This window comes from Fundulus heteroclitus, chromosome 10 (assembly GCF_011125445.2).
Source record: "Fundulus heteroclitus isolate FHET01 chromosome 10, MU-UCD_Fhet_4.1, whole genome shotgun sequence".
Classification (NCBI taxonomy): Eukaryota; Metazoa; Chordata; class Actinopteri; order Cyprinodontiformes; family Fundulidae; genus Fundulus; species Fundulus heteroclitus.
This window is the reverse complement of record NC_046370.1, coordinates 11773291-11797742: the sequence shown is the minus strand read 5'-3', so window position 1 is coordinate 11797742 and position 24452 is coordinate 11773291. Positions and strand designations below refer to the sequence as shown.

Sequence of the window (24452 nt, the reverse complement as noted above, 5' to 3'; positions counted from 1 at the left end):
TGGGTCCATAAAAACAAATGCACACCGCACTAATCAGATTGCTCATCCCTTCCAACTTAAAATCACGTGATACTTTGACTGATTGCATAGAATAAAGAAAAAATTGAAAAAGTTCAATAGTTTTGCAAAGCACTGAGTGCAGAATGATTAACAGAATAATCTTTGAATCATTTGTTCCACCTCATTCAAGGTATGGCATCATGTAGAGGTAACTTGTAGATGTAACACAGGAACCACTTTACAGCATAGAAGTATGTAGCATTCAACTGACTGCAGAAAAGTTCAAATAAAAATAAATAAATTGTCTCACCGTTTAACCCAGCCCTTAGGGACCAGTCGGCTGTCTAGTCAAGTTTATTTGTATAGCGAATTTCAGCAGCAAGGCGGTTCAAAGTGCTTTACATCATGAAAACATAAAAAAACATCATAAACACATCAAAACAGTCGCTGGTTGTGAGACCAGTAACAAACATTTAATTGTTTCAACTGAAAACTTCAATACACATCAAATAAGTTGGTCAATGTTCCTGTTATCATGGGTCAACAGCAACTCTAAACAGGTGGGTTTTCTGTCTTGATTTAAAGGAACTCTCAAATCGCAAATCAGTCGAAACTCTGTTTCGACTGATTTGCTGTCTTCTGGAAGTTTGCTCCAGATTTGTGGAGCATAGAGGCTGAATGCTGCTTCTCCATGTTTGGTTCTGGTTCTGTGTATGCAGAGTAGACAGGACCCAGAAGATCTGGGTTGTCTGGAAGGTTGACACAGCAACAACAGGTCTTTAATGTCTTTTGGTGCTAAGTTATTCAGTGATTTTTAAACTAACAGAAGTATTTTAAAGTCTATTCCCTGAGCTCCAGGCAGCCAGTGTAAGGACCTTAGAACTGGGGTGATGTGCTCCATCTTCCTGGTTTTAGTGAGAACACAAGCAGCAGCGTTCTGGATCAGCTGCAGTTGCCTGATTGATCTTTTTGGGTAGACCGGTGAAGACACTGCTGCAGTAATCAATGGAACTAGAGATAAACGCATGGATTAATTTCTCTATATCTAGTTGGGACATCAGTCCTTTAATCCTGGGAATGTTCTTCACGGGGTAGAAGGCTGACTTTGTAACTATCTTTATGTGTCCTTGAAGGGTTAGGTCTAAGTCCATCACTACATCCAGATATAGTGCCTGCTCACTAGTTTGTAGTTGTAATAACTGAAGCTGCATGCTGACTCCAGTTCGTCCCTCTTTAGGTCCAAAGATAACTTCAGTTTTGTTTCTGTTCAGCTGGAAGATGTTTTGGCACAGCCATGCTTTGATTTGTTCTAAGCATATGTTCACTGCATGAATGGGTTCAGAGTCACCTAGCGACATCGTAATGTATAGCTGTGTATCATCTGCGTAGTTATGGAAACTAATCTTGTTTCTTTTTATTACCTCAGCTAGTGGGAGATATTGAATAGAAGGGGTCCCAGGATTGAACCTTGGGGTACCCCACATGTGACTTTTGTCCGCTCTGATGAGAAGTTACCTATTGACATAAAGAAGTCTCTGTTCTTTAGGTAGGATTTGAACCAATAGAGTGCTGTACCAGAGAGTCTGAACAAGCTCTCCCATCAGTTTAATAATATATCATGGTCAACAATGTCAAATGCTGCACTGAGGTCCAACAGAACTAGCACCGTGGTTCTTCCACAGTCTGTATTTTGGGTGGATGTCATTGAACACTTTGACGAGTGCAGTCCCATTACTGTAGTAAGCACGGAAACTGGACTGAAAAACATCAAAGCAGTTGGTTATTGTAAGGAAGCTATTTAACTGTTGAAACACAGCTTTTTCTAAAATGTTACTGGTAAATGGAAGGTTGGAGATTGGCCTGTAATTCAGCAGATGTGATTGGTCCAGATTGCTCTTTTTTATCAGTGGTTTAATAACTGCTGTTTTTAAAGCCTGGGGGAAAACACATGATGAGCGGGATTAATCATTTTCTCTGCATTTATGTTTGAGAATAACATTCGAACTGGATTTGACAAGGATGTGCAGATTAACTCTAATTTTTAGAATTTTCTCTGCAAGGAAGTTAGCAAATTCATTGCAGGCCCTGGTAGAGTGCAGCTCTGGTGGTACAAAAACAGGACGATTTGTGAGTCTTTCAAATGTTGTGAATTAAGCACAAGCATTGTTAATGTTTTTGTTTATGATTTCTGTGAAGAACATTTCCCTTGCATGTTTTAGTGATGATTGATAACATTGCAGCTTCTCTTTATAGATTCTATAATAAACATGAAGTTGAGTTTTATCCCATTCACGTTCAGCCCTACGACAAAGTTTACATTGAGTGGTACCTGGGGAGCAATCTGGGGATAAGGGTCTTGCTCAGGGATCCGTGTTAGCAGTCTGCAGGGATCGAACTGGGTACTTGCATCCTTCTGTTTTAACCACGAGGACACCACTCCTCATTTTTGCGACAACACCACAATTTATGCTGTTTTTGATATGTGACAGATGTCAAAAGATGTCCGAAAATTCACACTTGAGTAGAACAGCGTAGCAAAGAGCAATTTTCTTTGTTTCTACTTTTCTTCACTGTACTGTGTGAGCCTCTAGTTTTCTGCAGTCTGCTGTTTAATCAGTTTGTTCCTTCAACCTTAACTGAGTTTGTTTGCGCAGCTGCCATATTGGATACTAAAAATTAGGCTAGCCGGGAACCTCTATTTGAGTAGATGGGCAATCTCTTTCATAGTTCTGAATAATCTAATGATAAACAAAGACACAGAATGAAGGGTAGAGATTCTTAAACTTCTTTGCTGCTAAATAGACTACACTGCAAAATGTATGGACAGATAAAGAAACCATCATGCAATCATTTTAATTTTTTCGTATGTTTATAGAAGTCCAAAAAAGTTCTTTAGAAAGTAGAAAGTTTTTTCTTGCGATATTTATTTCACTTTTAAACTCAAATGACTATTGCCCTGAAGAGGAAGACATTCTCCTCCACACTGGGATTACTTTAGTTGCGGATAAGACTGAATTTGAACTTAAAACCTGAACTAATGACCACCTGGTAGCTGTGCTTGCTAGCCACCACCTGGATGCCCTACTACTAGCCTGCTACATGTACACCTGTTTGCTAGCCTGCTGCAGCTAGCCCTGCTTTTTGTCGCCACCTGCATGACCTGTTGTTAGCCTACCGCTGGTGGCCCAGGCTTCCACCATTACCGCAGCAGTACAGGAGCTGCATTTCAGGCATTGCAAAATACCTTATTGAGTCTAAAACTGGTTTTAAAATACACAGAAAACAAAGTTTATGGTCTTCTCAAAAGCTCGAGCACAGCTACTTGCACTTTGAATGTCTTGTTACTGAAAAGTGCTATACAAATAAACTTACCTTACTTGACAATTATGGTCTCTTGTCCTTAGATGGGAAATCAATTGAGAGAGTGTCTTCATACAAGTACTTGGGGATATGGATAGATGATAGGCTCTCATTCAATATACATATTACTGCTTTAGTCAAGAAACTTAAAGTCAAACTTGGCTTTTATTTCAGAAATAAATCTTGTTTTACTTTTAGTGCTAAGAAGAAACTTGTGGAAGGTTCTATTGTCTCTAATTGATTATGGAGATATATTGTACATGCATGCAGCATCTACCATCATGTTAATTCTTTTTACCATGTATCACTACGATTCATAACAAATACATAGTTCCTCACCCATCACTGCATTCTTTATGATCTGGTTGGTTGGACATCACTTAAAATTCATAGACAACAGCACTGGTATATTTTTATCTATAAAGCTATACCTGGTAAACCTCCACTGTACCTCTGTGACCTCCTATCTTTTTGCTCTGGTACCTATCAGCTATGCTCCTCAAAGTGGTTGCTTTTAAATGTGCCACAAGTTGCAACCGATTGAGGAAAAACTGCCTTTTCTTATTCAGCCCATTTGGGGGTGGAATAATCTACAGAAAAAAATTAAGTTAGAAACCCTCATTTCCATTAATGAATTTAAAACTATTCATTCATCCATCTATCCATTTTCTGACCTGCTTAATCCCTCATGGGGTCACGGGGGTTGCTGGTGCCTATCTCCAGCGTTCACGGGGCGAGAGGTGGGGTACACCCTGGACAGGTCGCCAGTCAATTCAATCCAATTCAATTTTATTTATATAGCGCCAATTCATGAAACATGTCATCTCAAGGCACTTTACAAAGTCAAATTCAATCATATTATACAGATTGGTCAAAGATTTCCTATATAAGGGAACCCAGTTGATTGCATTAAAGTTCCGACAAGCAGCATTCACTCCTGGAGAAGCGTAGAGCCACAGGGAGAGTCGTCTGCATTGTACATGGCTTTCCAGCAATCCCTCATACTGAGCAAGCATGAAGCGACAGTGGAAAGAAAAACTCCCCATTAACGGGAAGGAAAAACCTCAAGCAGAACCGGGCTCAGTATGAACGGTCATCTGATAACTACTGTGAAGGATGTTGTGATGGAGACATGTTCTTGTTTTTACTGAGTCTCATTGTTTTTTTTTTTTTATATTTTGTATTTCTTTTATCATGAAAATGTAACTTGGTTTTTGTTGTGTGTGCATTTGTTGTGATTTGGCAGCTACCTTAGCCAGGTCTCTCTTGTAAAATAGATCCTGAATCTCAATGGAACTTGCTGGTTAAATAAAGGTTAAATAAAATAATAAAAAAGAAAACATAATAATCTATCATTTTTTACTGTACATAATTGTAACAAACAAACATTTTTTTGTTTTTATTCAAGTGATGTTGACTTGTGATCCAGATGGTCTAAAAGAAAAGTGCTATGTTTTCCGTCTCTAACAACAGCATAATGGGGAGTTTTTAGACATAGTTAACTACTTATCTGAAGCTGCGGGGAGATTTTTCAAACATTAATGCTGCATGAATATCAAAGAATAGCTTCACTCTAACCGTCTGTGAAAATATTTAGAGCCACTGAAACAGACAGACTAGAGGAACCCCTGAAAGACAAAACCATTTTATTTACACTTCAGCAAACAGCTTTTTCTCTTTGTCTATGTGCAATGTGTTGCAATTTTTGGCAATGTCCTTGCACCAGAAATACCCTCAGTCAGGGTTAAATGTAAATCTATGCACCTCATATTATTCTGCTTTTTTCCCCACGTCTATAATTTAGAACAGTGTTACTTGTCCAAATAAAATACAGAGAGACGTTTCCAGTCTGGCTCCCACACACCATCAGACCTTGGCTGCAGTATATGGCGATGTTTAAACCAAAAACATCCCCAAGCTTCCACAAAGTTAACTACAGGATGTTAAACCTTTTAAATGCATGAGTAATAGGGGTTTCTATGTCAGAATGCTATAAGAATTGTCAAAAAAAAAGTGTGTCTCGCAAAGTGCTACGCTATTGCTGTCAGAATGTGACTGTGTCTGGTCAAGTAAGTTTATGTGATTATTAAGAATGCAGGATGTGAAGGTAACTGCTTTAAAAAGTTTACTCACCCCAAAATCAACTTTTTTCACAGATAAACTATAATTCCCATTTGGCCATTAGTATGGTGGGAGGCGGTGTAATGAATTGTGTGGGTTAAAAAACAGAATTGCGTGGGTCAATACACCAAACAACCGAACATTTTCACTTTTCCACTTGTAGCTTCGGCATCCTTGAGCTTAGACTACACAATTGCACTGAGAAGTAAAAAATATCGGATTTGCTAAATTGGAAAGCCGAAGGTCCATTCAAAAAGCATAATGGAGAATAGAGAAATACTAAATGGCTTGAACAATATTACCACAACAAAATCTAAAGATATCTAAGCACATGGACAGACTACATTAAATTTTTCTTCATTCCTAGAGACTCCAAGTACACAACAAAATGTATTCAAGGGTTAAAACATGGAACTTGCATGCCCCATTTAATGACTGTAGACTGCATTTGATAATTGCTTTTTCGAAATCTAAAACACTTAAACTTATCAAACCTGAACTCGATAATGTAAAAGAACTTTAAAAGACAAATTTTAAGTAAAAGGCAAATTTGCAACACGGGCCACCTTAGAACTCGGCAAGTAAAGAAAAAAAAAAATCACAATAATAGACTTGTGATTCCTGGACTGGATTACTCGACGCTGATTACAAGTTCTGCAAAGGAAGTTAATGAATTGTTATACTGTGTTCATAGAGCAGGAAGTACAGTTAGCATCTGTTTTGGCACTTCACAGCTAAACTAAAGGCTTGTTCTACTGATTTTAATGAGTCTGGACTCCATTTGATCATCTCCTGATCAAAATCTAAAATACGTAGACCAAGCAAACCTGAACTGGATAGATCTAAATATGAACAGAGGTTCTTTAAAACAGAAAAGACAGAAATTATGCATTTTCAAAGCTTTCTTGGCATTAGGACCTCATTAGAATTAAACACACATAAAAATCTGCAAAATATGTAGAAGTCAAACCTGGGCTGGATTATTCTACACAGATTGAAGATTCTTTGAAACACAGTTTCTGATTTGTAAATCTTTTTTTTTTGCCATTTGTGAAAAAAGAAAACTACCGGCAAAATCTTGTTATTCTCATTATCCAAAAATCGTCTGGTCTCATGAGCAGAGATGCATATTAACACCGCTGACTGATAGTTCCTGTTTTTGTAGCTACAAGGTATTTCTGATGTGCCGTCAGATGCAACATCATTGACTGAATGATATTAGGAATTTAGTTGCACTTTGCATTGTTGTTTTCTTTTACGGTATCAGCAAAAACATCACGTACTTGTGCTCAGAGAATATTTAAAAGCGTGCCGTCTTGCCCATACACTGCAGATGAACCATTAACTTCCCTTTTAGACGGCATCACAATGCCTCAGGGCCGTAGTGCAGCTGTTGAATCTGCACAAAACTCAGTGGTCCAATAATTGAACAGCTTAATTTGCGTGTTGCTCAACAGACAGTAAATTACAAAAGGAGTGCACGTGGAAAGATGTTTACCTAAGATCATAATCCGGGGCTTTTGAGGGAGAACTGCATTGCTGAATTATTTACACTTCATGCTGCGATGATGTATTTGTCATGTTTTTGGAGAGTGCCGCGAGAAATATGGAGCCATCCATCTGGTAGCTCCATTGAGTTGTAAAGTTGTAAAGAGAGATAACGTGTCTTACCCAGTGGAAGGAGTCATAATGCAGCCACCACGGTCCGCTGTCACTCTGCATCCGCATCCCCTTTCAGGTGTGTCGTGGTTCATTCCAAAGTTGTGTCCAAGTTCATGAGCCAGAGTGACTGCAGCTCCCAGAGGATTGTCCGAATGATCCTAAAAAAAATGGATCAAAAAACCTTTTACCTCATTTTCTACTAAACTTTTTTTCTGCAAGGTCTGACCTATTTTTATAGCTTGGGACTAGTTCAATAAAAAACAAAAAACAAAAAAAAAAACTCAGATTGCAGTATCAAGGCAGAAACTATTCTTAAAGTTAATTAGGATCAGATGATTTTGATAACATAATAAGAAAAAACTCTGTGCAAACCAATCTGATAAAGAAATGATAACCCGAGGCAAGTATAGTTTAACTGGATATTGTCCAAATTAAACAAACAGTTCAGACAGATCTGTGTTAGGCAGGGGGGGGTTTTCACTATATTGTGCTGCTGAAAAAAAGAAGCAGATGCAGGCAGATTGTGTGCTGTCACATTCAGCTTGCTGAACATAGTCTTACAGACACAGATGTTTGGCTAGATGTTAACAAAAAAAGCTCTCCCCTGAGAAACATTTACAACTAAAGAACCAAAAAAAAAAAAAAAAAAAACGCTGACAGAAAACACTGTCTTGCAAAAGTATTTACTCCCCTTTTCACCTTTACTCCCCCCCCCCCCATTTCCTCACGATACAACCACAAACTTTAATGGTTATTTTGAGAGATTTCATATGGCTTACCAAGACAAAGTAGCACATAATTATTAAGCAGAAGGAAGAGAATGCGTGCTTTTTTAATGAATAGAAATGTAGAAAGTGAATAAAGTCCCATCTGTTTGTAATTCAATCTCAATCCAACTGTTCTGTAAAGGTTTAAGTTTATAATAGAGCATTAATGAACAAACACCTTCATTAAGACAAAAGTACACAACAGACAAGTTGGGAATGAAGATGCAGTGATGTTTAAAGCAGGAATAGACCATTAAACAATATCCCAGGAGCTGAACAGCTCACAAAGGACAGTTCAATCCATCTTTTTTCATTTTTAATATATAATTCATTTATTTGGGACAGTGCACGTTAATGAACAATCACATACACTCATCCAGACTGTAAATGAGCCAGATTGTAGCATAGTTGCTAATTTTCATCTGTAGTCCCAAGGCAGGAAGACTAAACAACACAAGACATAATGACAATGTACAATATCAGACATTCAGACAAAATACATTTCAACGATAAAAGTCAATAAAAGTGCTAACATGACTGAGAAGTTTTAAGAAACTGTTTCAAGTGCTTTTTGAAAGTGCTATAGGTAGGACATTCTCTAATATTAGTCGAGACATTGTTCCAAAAGTGACTCCCTCTGACTCCCAGAACCGTTTGTCCAAAGGTTGTTTTTCTGTGTGGGACCTCAAGGTCTCCTATAGGAGGAGGCTCTGGTGCCAAATCCTCTGTCCATTCTTAGTTTAATATATGTAGAAAGTGGATGTAGGGCTAATGCAGAGCTTTATAAATTAAACAGCTATTTTTAAATTTACCAAAGTTTTCAAAATTGAGCATGTTTCAAAATATTACACAGATGGAATGGCAGAGTCTTCTGGTCAAGGATTTTTATAGACTTTCTGAATAACATTTCTCTTGGTCTTAAGAGTGCATCTCCAGTGAGTGACCAGGTTGTGGTGCAGTAATCTGTGTGTGAAAATATCATTGAGTGTAACAACATTTTAGCTGAATTAATTGTAATTGATGGTCTAATGTCTTTGACGTTATGTATATTCAATTTGATTGTGTTTGCTGTGAGTATAATGTGTTTTTTTTAAAGAAAGTGTTGGATCCAGCGTGAGCCCGAGGTACGTGAACTCCTGCACAATGTCAAGCTTCCCCCCCCCCCCCCCCCCCCAGAAACACATAGGACCGGTCCAGTTGTATGGGTTTTTTGGTGAACATAATTGAAACTGTTTTTTTTTTCTTTGTTCAATAACAGGAAGGACTGAAGGAGCCAGTGCTGTATATTCTCCAGGGCTGATGTGAGGATAGATGATGCTTCCTGTGTGCTCTTAGCAGGTGTAAAAATAGCAGCATCATCAGCATACATTTGGAAGTGGACACTTTGACACACATTTGGCAGGTCATTTATAAACAGGGAAAACAACACTTGTCCCAAAATAGAGCCCTGTGGGACCCCTGCTGGCTAGGCAAGGTACAACGACATTGTGCCCTACCCCCCCTTCGCCGTCTCTGTGCAGTGGTGTTGGCAGAAACTGAACTGCATGGGGTGCAGAAGAAAATGGTGGCTGAGGTGTTTATTCAGCAGCTTGGCAATCTATTTTTCTGCAACCTTAGACACAACAAGGAGGATGCTAGTGGGGCGATAGTTAGAAATATTTATTGTTTCTCCAGATTCAAAAATTGTTGAGACTGTTGCCACCTTCCAACCTAATGGAACTCTCGCCCCTCTGATAGATACAGCTATCAGAGGTGTTGTTGGGCACACCAGTGCATCTTTGTGTATTTTTAGGCAACATGCGTCAAGACCATATGCGTATTTGGCTTTTGAAGCTTTCATTGATTGAACTATGTTAGGCACTTCAACATCAGTGATTTGGTCCAGGATCAGTAGGCTTACAAGCCATCTCTGACTGACTAGGGATTTGTGTTATTTCATAAACAGAGTTAATGAAGAAATATTGAATTCAGTTGCTGTTTCATCTTCGGTGGTGCAACATCAAATATTCAGACACATGATCATCCACCTAAACCAGGGTTCTATGACCTGCACATCTAGAGCTACAGGTGGTTCTTTAGCTCTTCCTTATGGGCTTCCTTAACTTTAACCAAAATCATAGTTTTACCTTATGGACTACATGCAAAAAGCAATGCACATGAGCATAAACACACCGTTCCCACTGTGACACATGATGGAGACAGCATCATGTTGTAGGAAGGCTTTTTTTGCAGATGGAGCTAGAATGCAATGAGTGAAATCAGAGCATCCTTATGTGTCGTATGGTCAATTAATGTTGGGTGAGTGTACAAAGAAAACGCCCTCCATCTCTTCCGACTGAGCTTGAGCTATGCAGCAAAGGAGAATGTACAAAAAATACTGATCTATAAATGTGGATAGGTACTCGAGACATGCTTCAAAAGAACTGCAGCTGCAAATGTAGCCAATGGTGGTTCTAAGTAGTACTCAGGGGTGCTGAACACAAATACAAGCCACACTTGTAAAGCTTTTATTTGTACATATTATGGAAAAGTATATCCTTTTTCTTTGTGCACTACTTTACATTCATTCATTTCTTGGTTTTAACATGAAAAATGGTTAAAAAAACCCCTCTAAAAGCACAAATACTTTTGCAAAGCATTATATCTCTTTACTGAACTACGATTTAATGCAGGCGAAGCTGCAGAGACAAACTGAGAGAAAGCATGCAGCTTGCAGAAGGTTTCCTGCAAGGTGTGTAAAACACGAACAGATGAAAAGGCCGGATGAATAATGCAGGTGTGGGGGCTATCAGCTCTTCATGAGCGCAGAGCTGTGTGTCAGAGCACCTTGCCTCTGGAAGCTTCTGACACTGTGCATCATCAAGATCAGACTGACGAGCCGCTCTGCTGGGGGGGGCTTTTGAAGGGAACAGAAATCAGCTGTCAGCACTACAATCCAACTGGGCAGCCCAGACTAATGAAATGAAAGAACAAAAACAACAACCCTTGACTCCGTTTCCTGGAGGGGAAAAAAAAACAACAACAACAACAATACACACACACACACACAACAAATGAAGCTGCAGCGCTCAGAGGAGTGCTTTATGAGGTAAGCCTTAGACGAATTTCCCCCATACCAGTTAAATCAGCAAAACAATTAAAGTCGGCACGTGGAGATTCCAAGATGCAAAAGATGATTTAACTGGCTGAAGGAGACTTCCGGCGAAGGTCAAGCTAATGAGTTTAAAAGTATTCTGTAAACAAAGGGACACAACTCAGAGAACCTGTCTGGAGTTTGCGAGTCTGTATATTAGTCAGCAGTTAATCCCTTTTGCCTGGAACCTGAATGTATGCTTTTATTTTTAATGACCAGGACCCAACTTCACCATCTGGGAGGATAAGGGTGAAGAATGTTCTAGGGACAGGCCGTTAACCGGCCGGCCAGCCTCATGAACCGAAGCAGAGACACGGAGGGTAAAATAACAGCATGATTTGTGCTAATGCAGCATGACTCAAGCACACCGTATAGAATTGCAGATCTGTAATGGGTCATCATTTACGTCCTATACACCCCCCTGTGTTTCCATTCAGGCTACACACATTGCGGCCTCAAATTCAGTATTGCGCCTCATTTAAAAGTCAAAAATAGGCTAATTGATTGGCACAAATTTATCGGCAAAACCATGCATCATCTCCCTTTGGAAGTCATTATAAAATGCACAATGATAACTTTTCCCTAATATTAACACAAAGCAATACGGTGCAGAATTGTTCCTTCAAATAAACAAATGAAAACAATACAGCTTTTGTAGGATAGGAAGAAGACAACAGACAATGTAAAGAACATAGGGCAGGACATGGAAGGCGGTTGGTAAAAGGTTTAGCAGTAAATACATACCATGACAATTCCTCCTGACTGCTCTGCCGTGCACATGCTCATGATGGGTGCCATCCCAATAGTAGTGCCCTGGAAATACACCCCACTGAAACAGAGATAAAATATGTTAATATATATATAGATAGATAGATAGATAGATAGATAGATAGATAGATAGATAGATAGATAGATAGATAGATAGATAGATAGATAGATAGATAGATAGATAGATAGATAGATAGATAGATAGATAGATAGATAGATAGATAGATAGATAGATAGATAGATAGATAGATAGATAGATAGATAGATAGATAGATAGATAGATAGATAGATAGATAGATAGATAGATAGATAGATAGATAGATAGATAGATAGATAGATAGATAGATAGATAAAAATGTGTACCAGTTAAACTTTTTGTCATTTTGTCACATCACAACCATAACTTTAGGCTAGAAATTACACACTTTTCAAAACTGGAAAAGTGTTCCACTCAATTGTATTCCCGCCCCTTTACTCTGATGGCCCCAAACAAATGCCAGTGAAATTTTCCAATACTTGGCCGCCCAGCTAAAGTTATAGGTCTGAAAAGTAGAGTATTAATTAGAGAAGCGGCAAAGTGGCCAAGGATAACTTCGGAGGAGCCACGGCGATCAACAGCCCAGGTGGGAGAGCCTGCTGGCATGGCAAAGTGCACTCTAGAAATCTGGCCTTTGTGGAGAGGTGGTAAGAAAAAAAAAACATTGTTTTCCACAATCCATCCAGGGGACACAGCAAACACCCGTGGGAAGGAGGTGCTGTGGTCACACGAGACCAAAACGGAATGCAAAAAGCTTTTTTTTTTTTTTAAACCAGAAAACTAACATTGCACATCACCCTGAACAGACTATTTCCAAAGTGAAACATGGTGGTGGTAGCATCATGCTGTGACAATGCTTATCTTAAGCAAAGAAAGCAAGGCTGGATGGGGCTAACTACAAGACAATGCTGGAAGAAAACCTGTTAGATGCTGCAAAAGAAGGCTCCTCTCCCACCCATAAACACAATCCTAAACATTTAGATCAGTGGGTTTCCCCCCGGTTACGGGACAAACTTCCTAGCTCACCCCATTCACGTGTTAGAATGGCCTAGTAAAAGTCCTGATCTAAATCCAACTGAGAATTTGTGACGAGACATTGAAGTCATTGCGCAGAGATGCTCTCTGCCTTATCTGACTGAGCTGGTCCTGGAAAGTCTTGAACCAGCAGGGATGAATACACACATGCACACCCAAACGTTAGTAAAACAGAATATTCCAGTCAGCGGAATCCTGCAATAACAACATCTTACATTCTGAGCTTTAAGCTATTAAAAACATACAGTACATGTGAAAATATGGAAACATCCTAGTGTACCTCTACAAAAACAAAATCTACCTGATTAGCTGGGCGTTGTCGTGGGCTTTCTGAGGCAGTAATTTGACCTTCCTCCAGTCCAGAAATTCATGCAATGTAGTGAAGGGGTCCTGTGTAATGGGACACTTGTCCACGTCGCTCCATACCTCGAGCCCAACCAGTGCAACTCGGATGTTCAAAGCTCTGTAGAACTGGGGGTTGAGAGAGAGGAAGGGTAACGGACAAATACTATTCAGCTCGTTCAGTCTGTCTCCCTTCTTTCCAAATTGTAAAAAATGTACAGTAACTCTCCGTTCTGCATCCAATTATGCCCAATTTTACTGACATAAAAGTTCACAATCTGCTGCGATGTTTCCTTTGCATTTCAAAGCATTTTTTTTTTCTTCCTAATTCAGCTGTGGCTAAAAATCCAATCGGCTTCCACTCGCAGGTCAGTTACATTTCTCTCGGCTTGATGCGATTTCTAATAAATCACATTCCATAACAATGCATTCACTTATTTCCTTCAATTCTTACCTTGTCCACGTAATTGGCGATCTCAGCCAGTCGCTGTTTGACCTTGTCTACGTCTTTGCCTTGCTTCTGAAACTGAACAACAAAAAGCAGACAGAATAAAACATGGAGAGAAAGAGGACAGAACGTTTCAACGCTGGGCGTTATGTCTCTATGCCCTGGTATTTTAAATCAGCTAGATCAGCCTTTGTTAACTCCTAAAGGAGCTCTCATGAGCTCTGCTCACAAAACAAAGATAACCTCAGGGACCTCCTATTATGTACAGCATTTATTCCGCTTCTCTAAATCATGTGATGTTGACCTATAAATCTTGCGCAAGCGAGTCACACTTTCGTCTCTCTGAGACGTTAAGTCAAAGATTTAGGCTTATTCAGAGAGCATATCAGGCCTCATTTGTGAGTCAAGCGGTTCTGTGATGTATGCAGAAGGATGTAGCGAGAGCCTGAGAAGGAAACGGATGAGTAAGTGACACATCAGAGGTGACAGCCAGGCCACGGCGGGGCTGTCTCATCCGATGCCTTGTGGGAAAACTGCAGTTTAGCATATGACCTCGGGAACCGTTTCCTGTGGGATGTAGCCAAAGGTGAGGAGGTCGTGACCTCTTCTTACCTCTCTGTTGTCGGCAACAATGATGAGCTCCACGTATTTGGTGGTTGTCTGGAGGTGGCGTTTATGCTGAAAGAGCAGACAGAAGATGAATGACTGCGTTTTCACTTCCACTTCTGAGGATGGATAGATGCACGGATATGCAAACGCACACATGCACAACATATCTTTATCCAGGCGCGACCAGGCAATGACAAGGACGGGACCAGCTGCAGCAGCTTCGGATATTGGCTTCCGTGACATGGACACGTTTCTTTTTCAATTAAAATTTTTTTTTTAGCAGTAGTCCTGTGCCTGAAGTAAAAAAAAGTCATCCAACAGCTTACTATATATAAATTTGGTGCTTGATCAAAGTCAAAAGGAAGTCCCCATCATGAAGAAACATCTAATGCAGACAATTTATTTGGTTTTGTCTGTCAATCAGGTAGAATTACAATTGTTGGTGTTGTTTCCCTGGCTCCACATACCATCTTTGTGTCCCTGTAATCATTATGGACTGACCACTCTGTTTGATTTGTATGCAGTTCGTCTTGCCATCATATCATTTCCCCCCTTTCGTAAAGCAAATCTGACATGACAGAGCAAGGCAACTTGACCCAACATACTGTTATTTCTGACTTAATGAATTCTGACGAGTTATTAAAGATTTTTTTTTATAAAATATACAATAACTGTTGGAATTAAATTTTGTTTCCATTTCTGGCCACGTTCAGGTTCCACTACAGCTCACCGACTCGCTGCACAGTTCACTATATGGGCGATTCAAACAGAAAAACTAAGAAAGCAAGAGGAAAAGAGTATAGATAGAGACAAGAACATGAGGAAGAGTGGCCTAAGTTTGTCAGGTGACCTCTTCAACGTGTCCGCTCTCCTCCCTCAATACAAATCGCAGCAGTAATGAGAATCTGCACAAAGCAATCAGTTATCCTTTACCATATAACCCAGTAAGAACTGCTAAGGTCACACAATCCTCTGATAACGCCGTACAGGAACTAGCTTATTAACTAATAAATCACTTTCTACACAATGCTGGCGGCACTGTTGGCACAAATCCCAACTCTTGCATTTCCCCCTTTTTCCTTTTTAAATTCTAAAGACATTGTGCGATTTTGTAGCAAATGACTGACGTTACAATTTTACAAAAAAATACGTGCAGAGTTTCAAACTCATTATGAAGTGTTTAAAAAAAAAAAGAGTCAAGTATCTCATCAGTTTGTTTTCTTCTTTTGGTGTTTTTTGTGCAGTTAACAGACAGCTCCCTCCTAAGTAGAATATCTATAGTCTTGTCTTGTGTTGGGCACCAGCTCTCTATTGGCAAAATCATTTTTGCTATCTTAAAGACACACCAGCTCGTTCTTTCTACTCGCACACTTGCAGATCCCATACTATCCTGCTGGCTAAGGGTTTCGCCTTCTTCCCGTGGCACTCTGTCAACCTGAGCTTCTCTGTCCTTTGTGGCCTGGCAGCTCTTTGCTCTTATCTGCCTCCTCCATAGATAAGCCGGCCTGGGCAAATGTGCGCTGAAAGCACGCTATGGTGATAATCAAGTCACTGGGGAGATATTGGAAAAGAGACACGTGTGAATATTGTGGTGAAGGAAATTAAAAAAAGCCCAGTTAGGAGTGTGTATAAGGAAGAATTTCAAGCACGTTTGATGACACCTTTGACCTTATGGGTTTACGGCAATGGCCTGTGGCAAAAGTATTTTGTACCCTTTGAACTTTTGCGCTCTTGGTCGTGTTACCTTCTCATAATTCAGGATATTTGGATTTATGTGATAGATCACCACCGAGTAGCATCATTTAAAGTAACTGAATACTTAATTTTGAAATGTTTGTGTGGCAAACAAGTGCGGCATACATTTGTATTCAGGCTCCCTGAGTCAATAGCTTAAAAAAACAGATTTCACTATAGTCTATAGTTAGAGCTGCAGGTCTTTTGGTGCATGTCCCTACAAGCTTTGCACGTCTGAAAACTACTTTTGCTTTTTTAAACAAAATAGCTCAAGCTCAGTCAGCTTGAATGGAGACTGTCTAAGAACTTCAAATTTGAAGTTTCGCCCTAGATTCTCATTTAGATTTAGGTTTGGACCTTAATTGAGCCTTTCAAACACATGAACATGCTTTGATCTAAAGAACTGGCTGTATCTTTAGACTCTCAGTCCCGATAGGAGGTGAGATTTTGTCTCAAGTCTCAACTCTTTTGAGGCCTTTGACAAGTTTTCATCCAGGGTTGCTCTGTATTCCTGTATCAGCTTTCACCATTTTCCCTGTTCTTGTGGAATAAATGCATCCTCGCAGCATGATGTTGACACCACCACTTTTTGTGCTATTCACAAGGTGATGTGTACTGTTGGTTTACTGCAGCACATGACATTTTGCATGCAGGACAAAAAAGGCATTTCGGTCTTATCTGAACAGAGGACCTGGTCAGATAAAACTTGTGGACAATTTATAGTGGAAACACTGCAAGTGGGCGGAAGTTGAACAGGGCGACTACAGTGTTTAGTTCGACAGATGTGGGAGGTATATTCGCTTTTCCAATTTAAATACACCCACTTGAATCCTGACCAATCACACAACAGCAGTCAGATACACTACAAGAAAAAAAGTCTGTCCAGAAGGTGTGCCAAGAACAAGCAGCGAGAACCCCTCAGATCATTGCAACCAGAACAAAATGACTTCATGTGACGAGGGAGCATGGAACAAATTTTTCGCTTCTCGTGACACATGTGGCTGCCTTTACACTTCATGGTGACCAATGGTGCAGCTTACTTCATCAATTCCACTGCTGCTCTGTATATTAACTCAGATATGCACCTGGGCATTGTTTCACAGCAGAGACACAACTTTATTGTCTGGACAAATGGGTAGCTAACCGCACTAATAGCACATCTCGCTGGATTTAGAGACATTCCCAAGGAGGCAGACAAAAACAAGAACACTACAGTCTTTTACTTGCTATATGTGTTCCTCCAGTTGTTATAAATATCAACAACAATTGATGTTATCTGAGGGACAAATATTAGCGGGGCAAGCAGATTTTGTACATCCTCACTAGGTCCACTTGGCTGCCTCCACCCAAGTCAGCTATATAGCTCCTCCTCCATAATAAGCCTGAATAATTCTACGTACACAGTCAAAGGTCATCATCTTCATTGAAAGCTTGGATAAACTCTTGAATTGTAAAATGAACAAATCCTTATTTGTTCAATTAATTAGAGAGGAGGACAGAGTGTTTAAGGTTTTGAGCCATTTGGCAGCCCGAGGTGGGTGAATCTTTGTCAGTGCAGGCAGAGCGTCTGTAGAACATTGCGTAGCATCAAGTTAGGAAACACTCAAGTGTAAGGCAAATATGCAATAGTTTGATCAGAGCATTAGTTTTACTGGATTTAGTGAGGGTAATGTAAATGTGTGTAGCCATATTTTTAACCAATCAGTTAGATTTTTATTAATTATCATCAATCAACAAAACTAGTTGTTTTTCTGTTCTAAAATACTGCATTTACTTTATTTGAATTCTTACAGGTGTTTCAGTTTTATCTAGAAAAGTAAAAACAAATCTCCATCTCAGGTTTCTAAATTAGCCCAACCCATCTTCGCGAGGTCGGGATAATCTCATTAAATTTAAAAATACAAGATTCTGAATCGAGAATTATTGCATTACATTTGAACAACATTTCAACTCTCAGCACAAGTAAATAAAAAAACAAAAAAAAAAAACATACAGCTCTTCTTGCTTAACTATAAGACGATCAGTGGAGATGATCATCCTCTTTTTTAACTCTGAAATGTCACTTTTAATTAATCCTAAGTATTTAAAACTTTGTAGCTTCTCATGGTGTGTTTGTCTGGTCCATTAATGCAAATTATATTTTTTTTCTTTTGTTTTTTTTTATATCCCTTCTCTTCTTTTTAAGTTGAACATCTCATCAGCTAATTATGCTGTACTATCTGTTAGTAATTGTACATATTATTTATCTTCTGTTGTACAGCTTGACCATAAATTTAACTGTTTTCCATTTTGCATTTCCAAGGGTCTTCTCTAGGAACGCTCATTCTTAATTTTTTTGTTTTTGACTTGTCTCTGTGTTATGTATGCATTCAGAGCAGACATGTCAGCAATATTTCATTATGGCTGCATAATGACTATAAAGATTCTTAATCCTTCATCAAGTTTTGACATGTTGGACAGATGACATGTTCAGCTTGCCACAATAGGGGTCTCCATGAAGTTGTGTTACTGAAGTGCAGCGCCTGTCAGCAAGGCATCATATCTCTGAACCCTTCCCGAGCCTATCTGACTCCACAGGAACACTCCACAAACCCACCTCTTATCGTAACACCCTTAAGCGCAACACACTGCATCTTAATAACACAGCAGCTCACACCTCAGTTCCCTCATGTAACCCGTACATGTCAGCTCACATGCCTGCCAGCAAAAGCAATAAACTGGTGCATCCTCTCTTTTCTACTACAACTCCTTTCAATATTGTCACGCGTCTCAACTTTATGCTTATTTTCATCTTCATCATTCTATACATTCAAAAGGCCAACAGAAAAACATACAACAGCAAAAAAAAAAAAAAAAGAAAAAAACTCCCATTCAGGGGGTATCAAACCAGATTTTTCACAAGTGCATAAATCATCCATGTGAGTCATTTTCCCTGTTCTTTTGTTGCTATTCCCACCCTGTTTCTGTCAGACACCCTTTGTGCTGTTGTCAAAATATGTTCCCTCATGCTTGAATTCTGCAGCCCTCTTACGACCAAAGACAATACACGCGGCAAGAGCCAGCACTATAATCACCAGCAGAATTCAGGCTCCACAATAAACATTAGAAATCCCCAACGTGGATATAATATCAGGAAAGAAGATGATCTATTAGGCCACACTCAGAAATTCAGACCATATCTCTCACTGATGTCAAGGGATGCTTAATAAAATAACAGCAATGATAAAACTCCACTTTAATCATGTATTTCATCTGCAACACAGTTATCATACAGGGCCTTGCAAAAGGATCAATTTCCCTTGAACTTTTGTTACTCTTTGCCACGTTAAAAACAACACATTTCTATGTATTTTATTACAAAGTTGAGCATATTATTATATTGTTGTCAGCCTCCTTTACTCTGATACATCTAGATGAAATCCAGCACACCCAACTGCCTTCAGAAATCCCCCACCTACTAAACGGAGTCCATCTGTGTCTGTTTAAATGCGACCAGTCTATGAAGACCTCAGAGGTTTTTTTGGTGAACAAACTGGATCATGGAGATCAAAGAATACAACATAGGTCAGGGATGAAGGTGAGGAGAAGCTCAAAACAGGACCAGGTTAGAAAGAACATGCCAAGTGTCAAACATCTCACAGAGCACCGTTTAGTCATTTAAAACTAGCTGAAACCAAAACAGAATTGACCAACCACCTAAACTCCCAGGCTGTGCAAGGAGAGTGTTACATCACAGAAGCAGCTAAGAGGTCAATGGTAACTCTGAGGGAGCTGCAGAGAGCCACAACTCAGGTTGAGGAGTGTGATGATAGCACAGCTAACAGCTGGACACACCTCAAAAGTGTCCGTTACGCACAAGCGGCAGCAAGAAAGTCATGGCTGTGAATAAAAAACATAAAAAAAGTCACTAATAAAGTTTGCCACAAGCCATGTATGGCAAATATGTGGTTTCACCTGAGCAGGTGCTCTGCTAAGATAAGAGAGAAATTAAATTAGGCATGCATGCAAAAACACTATGCATAGAGGAAAATTAATACTGCATATCACACTGAAAAATACCACCTCCACTGTGAAACATAGTGGTCACAGCAGCATCCTATGAGGATGCTTTTCTTCAGCAGGGACATGAGTGGTAGTAAGAGTTGATGGAAAGATAGATGGTGCTAAATACAGGGCAACCCTGAAAGAAAACCAGGCTACAGGCTGAAAAGGCTCGTAATTTCCCTTCAAGACAACGGTACTAAACAAACATTTCAGCACAAAATGTAATGGTTTGGATCAATGAACAGTAGTTATGATTCAGTCAAAGTCTTTAACAAACACATTGTGACAAGATTTGAAGACAGATGTTAACAGACTGTCCAGTCTGACGGAGCGTAAGTTAATTTGTGAAGAATAAAAGTATTCAACATGAAAGATTTCCAGCTTTAATTGTAGTGAACGCATGCCACACCTATCAGACTTTATTTGCAAAGAATTTTGAAATACAAGTATCGTTTCTTTCTACTTTATAATCGTGCACAACGGTGTGTTGGTTTATTGCATAAAACCTCAAAAAATACACTGAAATTTGCTCCAGTAACGTAACGTTCTAGGAGTATTAATACTCCATCTAGCCCTGTGTGCTTGCTTGACCTCCTCAGGAGTCCTTAAACATCTGTTGAATCTCCAACACCTCTTATCACCGTTTCTACTGATAAATCAGCTGTGTTCTCCGTGACCTACTTTTCTTTAGCACCAAGATAGCGAATTACTGGAGTCTGTATTTTCCACTTATCAGGATTCATCATTTACAAAGCCACATTCCCTCTGAGGTTAGAGATTTCATAAGGCCGTAGCCACTATGATTTATAACCATGCTGGGAGGGGTCGCATGGGGTCGAGCGCAGGGAGTGTAAATTAGGTGAGATGTTGGCTTTTGTTTTAAAGTGACCAGCTCTGTCAGAACCTTTTGTCTGATCTCCATTCTAAGAACAAACTGTGCCGTTTACCAGCCAATGTGTGCTTTGCACAGGCGATTAACAGCCAGGCTCCATACATTCTAGGACACTAATGGATGCATCGGATGGAAAGAGCAAGTTAATAATTCAACTAGTGTCCTTTAAAACATACAGAAGCCCTCTTACCTATATGCATATTACAAAATATCTTTTTAGACAGTGTTAGAAGGTGATGTTTTTAAAATGTGGTAAAGACCGAAAAGCCTTATGTGACCCTGAACAGGGAAAACTAAAAAAGAAAGAGTGCTTAGCACTCTCTGACTGAGCAAGAAGAAGAATATAAAAACCTTTTTTTCATTTTTTTCCCCAACTGTTGTTGTGCAATCCACTGCTGCATAATTATTTGTAAAAATTGCAGATAATGTCAATATAGCTGCAAGCAGTAAAGAAGGCCCTCGCACTTCAGAGGACAATTTCCACCATGGTAACGTGATTGGATCCTGTTAAAAGCATGACTACAAGCACTGGGAGGATTATTTTTCCTCTTAATGGCAACTTTAGGGGGTGCAGGCTAATTCATTTTAGAATCAATATTCAAAACCTCTTCATCTACAACTGCATTAAAGACAACTAATAGTTTTATAATTAAATCTTAAACTCTCACGAGGCTTCATCTAAAGATCATTTGTCGGATTTTCCTTAAGCTTGCAGGTTTTTAGCAATCAGAGCATCTGCAGTAAACATGGTAACAATTAACACAGTTGTTGTTTGGCTCAAAACTTACTGGCATTGCTCCACCATAAAAATAAGGGGATTTACGCTCAACAGTATCCAACAAGCTTCAATGACAAATAAAAACCACAGAAATAAAACAAAGCGCATGTTTGTGTAAACTGTTTGGTTGGAGAAAAGGTAAGAGTGCCTCAAAGGGATAGTTTGGATATGTTCAAAGTTTTGCCGTGTGAAGCTGTTATCACCAGTCGGTATGTTATCTACTTCGGACAGCACTTAAAGTCATACCAGATCGAAGAGGCAGAGATTAGGTCTAATCACAGGGTAAAGTTTCGTAAAACAACTCCAAGCTCTAATTATTTTCATAGCATTTGTTGTAAATAACACACACACACACACACACACACACACACATACCATTTATATATCTCAGTTCTTGTGAGGTTAAATTATCAGAACTTGATGTAAATTAGCATCAACACTGGTGTCACTGCAACTTGTCACCAGAGGGGGCAAACTTGTGCAAAAAAATCTGGAACCTGCGCAATGCACCTTTAATGGGTAAAATGTTCCGGTGCTAGTGAGAAATTGAAGTCAGACAACCCCTTATTTCCTGATATCATTCTGCACTTTATTGTCATTAATAAGGTAGAAGGGGGGGAAAGTCCTTACTCTTGTGCTGAAGGCCTTGAATGGACTGCTGTCTGTATGCACGGAGGGGTGGGAAATGTTAAATCCATGACCACAGGTGCCAGGAACAGAAATTAGGTGTTCTGCCGAGTAGATCCAGTGAATCCCATCAGAGCAGTTGGCACATGGTTCGAGAATGTAGGATTTGCTTCCAAGATATATGAAACCTCTGGAAGAAAAAATAAAGAAGAAAAAAATTGGAATAGCGATATTTCATAGAAAATATTTTAACTAAAGACAGATAATAAGGTCTAAGAACCGTAACGACTTAAAGCAGAAGTCCTGGCAAATGAGTGATTGGTAATTATAAAAAATGGTCCTGATTACCAAACCTTTTATGCTAATTTTGTTTTCCTGTAATCATCTCTACCAGAATATCAGTGCTAGGATCCCAGGCAACAATTTTTGTCACCATTCATGAGTTCTTGATTGTGATGCTCAGCTAACTACAAGCCCCCCTCCCCCCCAAAAAATATAAATTCTTAACTAATAAAAGATCTTACAGCAACTCAATAAAGTAAATAAACCCCCGACATTTTTATAAATATTTTACAGTAACTTTTTAATGAGACAACACTGAAAACATGACACTTCGATACAATTTAAAATTTAATAGTCAGTGCACAGCTCGTATACCAGTGTAAATTTGCAGTGGACTGGAAAAAAGTACTGGTGGTTATTTATGTTACATGTTTGCTTCCCCAAAAACCTAGGTTTGGAAATTACACATTTGCTAATTATTATTCTTAGTGACCTGGGTAGCTAACAAATATCAACATTAAAGCAAAAAAACATTTTCTTACAGCTGTTTGTACTTGTAGCACCCATAATGGATATTAATATTTGGTTTTGGTAAATAATCTCCAACTTTTCTAATTGGAATCTCTTTTGGCTTTTTAAAATTAGAGCTTGAAAAATCTGTGCAAGTTGAAATTAGTCTGAATAAAAAACTGCAGCAACAATCAATCATATTTATTTTGTTATTTTTTGTGTTTTATAGTTAAGCACAACAATCAAGACAAGTTGAGGTCTAGTACCGTAATTTCCTGAGTGCAAGCCACATCTTCCTTCACATGTTTTGAACACTGCGGCTTAAACAGTGATGCGGCTATTTTATGGATTTTTACTGGCTAACGATCTTCATGCCGCCAAAACATTTAGCCTCTTCACAACAGACCAATGAATTTGCTGGAGGGGTCACAGAGGACCAATTAAACTGTTCAAATCAAAGCAAACGCACTCACACAAAATGTTTCAGATCAGTCATTCAAGCACACACGCTCATCATGGAAAATACACGGAGAAACGCATATGATGCAGCTTTCAAGTTAAAGGCGATCTGTCTGGCTGTCAAAGAAGGAAATAGAGCTGCTGCACGTGAGCCTGGCATCAATGACTCGATGGTGAGACGTTGGAGACAGCAGTGTGAAGAATTGACTCAATGTATAAAAGACGACAAAAGCTTTCATAGGTGAGAAAAGCAGCTGGCCCGAACTTGAAAACATTCTCAAAAACTGAGTGAACGCACAGGGAGCAGGCTGCAGAGGTGTTTCCATGGCGCAGATCCGACTGAAAGCCAAAACCATTTCCACAGAAAAGAAAATTGAAGATTTTAGAGGTGGACCATCCTGGTGTCACAGATTCATGAAACGAAAGGGCCTCTCCATCAGGGCGCGGACGACTCTGTCAGCGACTCCCTCCCGACTACGAAGACTACCAGTTACAAACTTCCACAAATTCACTCAAACAAAGATGGCCAATAATTCCATCGGACCAGACCACATTATAAACATCATAACAAAGGGACGAAGTCTCATTTTGCAGCCCAGGACGCATTTCACCTGCGTTCTGGGCTACACCCAGCATCCGCACAAAAGCAGCCACCAATGGTGATTTTTAAGCGGTCGACGATGCCAAAAGAAAATCTCCCGAAAGAAATCGCTGTGGAAGTTAATAAGAAAGGGCGGATGATGGAAAGTTTAATGAAGAAATGGCTGACAGAGTATAATTGCAAGCGACATGGAGGAGTTTTTCATAGAAAAAAAGCATTGCTTGTGTTGGACAGCGTGAGTGT

The 24452-nt window shown here is 39.4% G+C and overlaps 1 protein-coding gene across 2 annotated transcripts in view; it reads right to left on the bottom strand.

The window, feature by feature from the left end:
* Nucleotides 1–24452, bottom strand: part of LOC105926454 (disintegrin and metalloproteinase domain-containing protein 12) — a 144024-nt gene that overhangs the window by 36240 nt on the left and 83332 nt on the right. For both annotated transcript variants that reach the window (XM_012862804.3, XM_036142021.1), the window contains exons 6-11: nucleotides 22361–22547; nucleotides 14286–14351; nucleotides 13680–13751; nucleotides 13185–13354; nucleotides 11788–11872; nucleotides 7153–7301 (exon numbers count right to left, since the gene is read on the bottom strand). In XM_012862804.3, the coding sequence (XP_012718258.2) occupies nucleotides 7153–7301; nucleotides 11788–11872; nucleotides 13185–13354; nucleotides 13680–13751; nucleotides 14286–14351; nucleotides 22361–22547 (729 nt within the window). The remainder of the gene's footprint in view (nucleotides 1–7152; nucleotides 7302–11787; nucleotides 11873–13184; nucleotides 13355–13679; nucleotides 13752–14285; nucleotides 14352–22360; nucleotides 22548–24452) is intronic.